This window comes from Cibotium barometz, chromosome 16, assembly GCF_041138505.1.
Source record: "Cibotium barometz isolate CiBa-2024 chromosome 16, ASM4113850v1, whole genome shotgun sequence".
NCBI classification, from domain to species: Eukaryota; Viridiplantae; Streptophyta; class Polypodiopsida; order Cyatheales; family Cibotiaceae; genus Cibotium; species Cibotium barometz.
In genome coordinates, this window is record NC_141061.1 from 25,797,573 (window position 1) to 25,802,261 (window position 4,689).

The window sequence follows — 4,689 nt, forward strand, 5'->3', positions numbered from 1 at the left end:
TAAAGATGAAGTAAAGATAATCTCTTCTTGTTAAAATTTTTTTCTTAGGTTGATCGCTTAAGATGAAATTGATGATTTTAAATTCAAAAGAGCTATATTTTTTTCCAAGCATGAACAATCTCAGCTTTGATAAAGTCATCTTTTTGTCTTTAAGTGTAGTCTTTGGATATTACACATCTGATTGAGAAGGATTTGTGTATTCGGCACATAATATTCTATATCTTATAGTACATGATAATGTTAGTGAACATATATTTTTGATCAATGATGTGATTGTTTACAATTTAATGTAATTGAGTTAGGTGTTGGTCTTCTAATAAAATTGAATTGACAAGATTCAAAGAGAGAAATTTTCATTTATTTTTAATAATCCATTAGTGTTAGATTATATATTAAACTGTGGTTTTTATGATTGTATAACAATAAAGTTTTAGAACATATGAGTGATCATACACATGCAAAGGAGAGCATAAAGGCACACTTATGCGAGCGTGCACACACACACACACACACACACACACACACACACACACACACACACACACACACACACACACACATGATTCCTTTTAGATCATTGATAGTTTGGAGAAAGTTTAGATGTGACTTGTAAATAGATAAAATCAATATGTTTAAAGATTCATGACTCATAATATAATATGATCTTGAGTGGAGTTTATGTTACTCATGTGCTTATATTATTGAATGATAAATTGGTGATTTGGGAAGTCAAAAGCTTTCCAATCATCTCAGAACTTAACTTGAGAAGACCAATTAAACAGGATGGCTTGATTTGCCAAGTTGATTATGAAATTCAAATCAGATAAATCTTGATCTTTTATAATTGGAATTAGGAAGTCAAAAACTTCCAATCATCTTAGTTGATTATGAAATTCAAATGAGATAAGTCTTGATCTTTTATAATTGGAATCGTGGTCTTCCCTTTTCACATCAAATTAGGGTTTTCAAAAATGTAGATTTAGTGTGTCCTTAAGCTAGTTCATTTGGGTACAACTTCTCAACTTAGTGACATACTTAAAGCTCAAGGGAATATGGTCTTATTGAGTCCTTGAATTTCTTAAAGGTTTGTGAACGGTTCATTGTTTTGCTAAAGTAGACCTAATATATATAGATAGATATGTGTGTGTGTGTGTGTGTGTGTGGTGTGTATCTGTGTGTGGAGAGAGAGAGAGAGAGAGAGAGAGAGAGAGTTCATTTGTTCTAAGTGAGACTTGTGAGGAAGCAAAGAACTTTCTAAGCTAAATAGTAGAGGAGAAGTACAATTGAATAAAACACATACCAAGAAGCTCAAAAAAAAAAACTCAGACAAAAGGAGAGTAAGAAATGAGAAAAAACACACACACACCAATAAGCTCTTAACACACACACCCACATATTTGAGAAATGAGAACATTTTTCTTGAAGTTGGGGGTTCATGTCTCAATGGCTTGTTGGCCATGAATAGTTATAGCAAAAGAGCACCTTCTAAGGCGGTGGACCCGATTCTCGCGTGCACATAGGAAAGATTATTCTATGCATTTTTTTAATAACTTTGCCTGTAGAGCAAATGAATGAGAAGCTGTGAAAATCTTATTCGGGGTATTTTTAATGCCATCATTTGCTTAGGCTTGGTCTTGATGAGAAGCTGTGAAAATCTTATTCGGGTATTTTTAATGCCATCATTTTCGTAGGCTTGGTCTTGATGAAAAGCGTGGCTTGCTAGGGACGATGAAGATCCGGGATCTTGGAAAATCTGGCCCATTTTATTAAAAAAAAAACGGTTTTTTCCTTTTCCTTCTGCGTGCGTGCGTGCGTGCGTGCGTGCGTGTTTTTTCTTCTTCTTCTTCTTCCTGATCTTGGCCGCCCGAGTTTGTCACATTCGTGCGTGCTGTGTGTGTTTTTTCTTCCTCCTTGGAGTTGTGGGTCTTCGCCGCCCGAATTTGTCACATTCCTGCACACACACAGGGTCTCCTATAAAGCAGCAGGTCAGATCAAATGTAGAACTAGAGCAGGCATAGCTTACACTACAGTCGACTACGACTGAGTCGTGTGTGTATGCGGTGTGTGTGAGAGAGAGAGAGAGTGTGTGTGCGCGCGCGCGTGTGTGTGTTTTGAGAGAGCGCGCGCGTGTGAGAGAGAGCGCGTGAGAGTGTGCGCGCGCGTGTGTTCTTTCACAACCAGCTCTCTTACCAGTACAATCTGTACTTGCTTCCCCAAAAGAAAATCTCCATTGGCTATCATTTCTCTTACCTCCCTCAGCCTCCTTCCCGTGCTCTACGTTCTTAATCAACCCCTCTCTCTCTCTCTCTCTCCCCCTCTCGCTCGCTCGTTTACACACGCCAGTACTGTTTTTCTCTGCAGTTTCACGCACGTTATCATCAGTAGTAAGATCAGTGGAATCTTCTCATTAATGGGTTCTTATCATCTTCCCCACTTTCCTCCGTTCCTTGCTCCTACACCACACCGCTTTTTCGCTGGTAATATCTCAGTAATATTAATTAACTTCTTCTCAATTAGTTCCTAAGCTAATTCTTAATTTGGGTCCTCAATTATATTTCCGTTTAATTAATCCCCATTTCTCTTCTTTGCATCTGAAATCCTGCCCGCCGTTATTATCTAAACATGGCTTCTTATCATCTTGTACGCTAAGCCCGTCTTACTGTGACTTCTTTTTGCAACGTAGATTTCCCCTCTCACTCAGTAGTCTATGTATTGCGTTAATTATGTATTATACCACCCTTCTGCGTTGATTAATCCAATCACAAACACACCTGCATGGGCTCGTTTTAATTTATCCTAGCTTTCTAATACATATTGATCTCTTCTCCTCACTTAAAAACAGCTTAGCACTGCCATGCAAATCCTCAACATGGGTTCTTCTCTAGCTCCCCATATAATCATCTTCCCTTTCCCTGCTCAAGGCCACATTAACGCAGCAATGGATATGGCAAGGAAGTTGGCCTCTTTGGGGATCTCCATAACCTTTGTGTGCACTGAAGCCTACATTGCTAGCATGCAGAAGCAAGGCTTTGATGCAGGGGGGCTACCCATCCGCCTTGTTGGCTTGCCGGATGGCTTGCCTCCTGAGAAAAGCACAACAGACAGAGTTGATCAAATCAGTGTCTTGATAGAAGCAACTGAGAAGATGGCCACTGTGCTTGAAGATCTGCTCAACAAGTTGAAAGAAGAAGAGCCCATAGCCTGCATTCTCTATGATTTTATGCTATGGTGGATAGGTGGTGTAGGCAAGAAGCATAAGATTCCTTCATACATATTCTACGCCATGTCTACAAGCTTCTTCTCATTTCTTATTCACATACCAGACTTTGTTGCTCAAGGAAGGCTTCCACTTGGGTCCTCTACGGATTTGTGTGATAAATCTAATATGTTTAAGATACCTGGTTTCCCTTCTCTGCATGCTAGTGAGATTCCTGATATATCTTGGGACCCTAATCCAGTGTGCTCATTTGACTATGTGCTTCGCTCTACAGCCTCTTGGCGTGATGCAACAGGCATTCTTCTAAACACAGTCTATGAATTTGAGAAGGAAACCATAGAGGCTTTGAGACAACAAGCTCCAGAGATGGATATAAGGGCAGTTGGGCCAATTCTGCCAGCCTCCTTCTTAGAAGGCGAGACGGTTTTGAGCCATGCAGATTCGGATCCACAAGGCTGTTTGCAGTGGCTAGATAAACAACCCATTTCCTCAGTTTTGTACATTTCATTTGGGACAATTGCAAGCCCTTCTATACCTCAAATCCATGAGCTTGCCATTGGTCTAGAAGCAAGCCATCATCGTTTCCTATGGGTAGTAAGGATCCCCATGGGCCATGATATTAAGAATAAACCTTGCCTTTTGCCCACAGGCTTTGAAGAGAGAACTAAAGAGAGGGGCAAGGTGTTGTGGGATCTATCACCCCAAAGAAGAGTGCTAGCTCACAAGGCCGTAGGGGGCTTCTTGAGTCATTGTGGGTGGAATTCAACGTTGGAAAGCTTGTGCAAAGGGGTGCCTCTCCTTTGTTGGCCCATGTTTGGAGACCAAGGGATGAATAGCAAGTTTTTGGTTGATGTGTTGGAGGTTGGCAAGGCTTTCAAGAAGGGAGAAGATGGGATAGTGGATAGAAAAGAAGTGGAAAAAATGATCCGTGTGCTTATGGACCAAGGCCAAGACAACAAAGAAGGCAAACTCCTGAGGCTCAAGGCTTCCAAACTCCAAGTGCTTACCTCTAGAGCTGTCCTCCCGGGTGGTTCCTCCTGTGAGCATGTGCATGGCTTCCTTCAAACCATGTCTCAAAGAAGCACCCTAACAAAGATATGATCCTATATAAGTCCCTTTGCTCAGCTTCACCTTGTTGGATTTCACTTGCTCACATTGTCATCTTATATTATATTAACTAAAATTTCTACCACAAGCTTTGCCCTTTTGTATAACCTTGACAGTAATCATATTTTAACATATTGTGGAGCTCCTGAATCTCTTTTATGATGTTTTTGCTCATGAGTCCCCAAATATGATTCCTTACAAGCTTTGATGTCCTTAAACATTTGCAATTCATGTTTTCTGCAAATATTTCAACGGCTAGATATGGGTGTCTCCCTATGTTTAGTGTGCTTTAAGAGACTTGCATAAGCGAGCTTTGATAATCCTCCAATGCATATGATTTAAGAGACTAGCTAGTCGCATGAGTT

General features: G+C 40.3%; 1 protein-coding gene across 1 annotated transcript; it reads left to right on the forward strand.

Moving 5' to 3' along the window:
• Nucleotides 1–1,922: 1,922 nt before the first annotated feature.
• On the forward strand, nt 1,923–4,470 carry LOC147630494 (UDP-glycosyltransferase 72B1-like). Its single transcript, XM_086810379.1, has one exon. It carries the CDS (start codon nt 2,855–2,857, stop codon nt 4,316–4,318), a length of 1,464 nt encoding a protein of 487 aa, XP_086666505.1. The 5' UTR covers nt 1,923–2,854; the 3' UTR covers nt 4,319–4,470.
• Nucleotides 4,471–4,689: the final 219 nt, after the last annotated feature.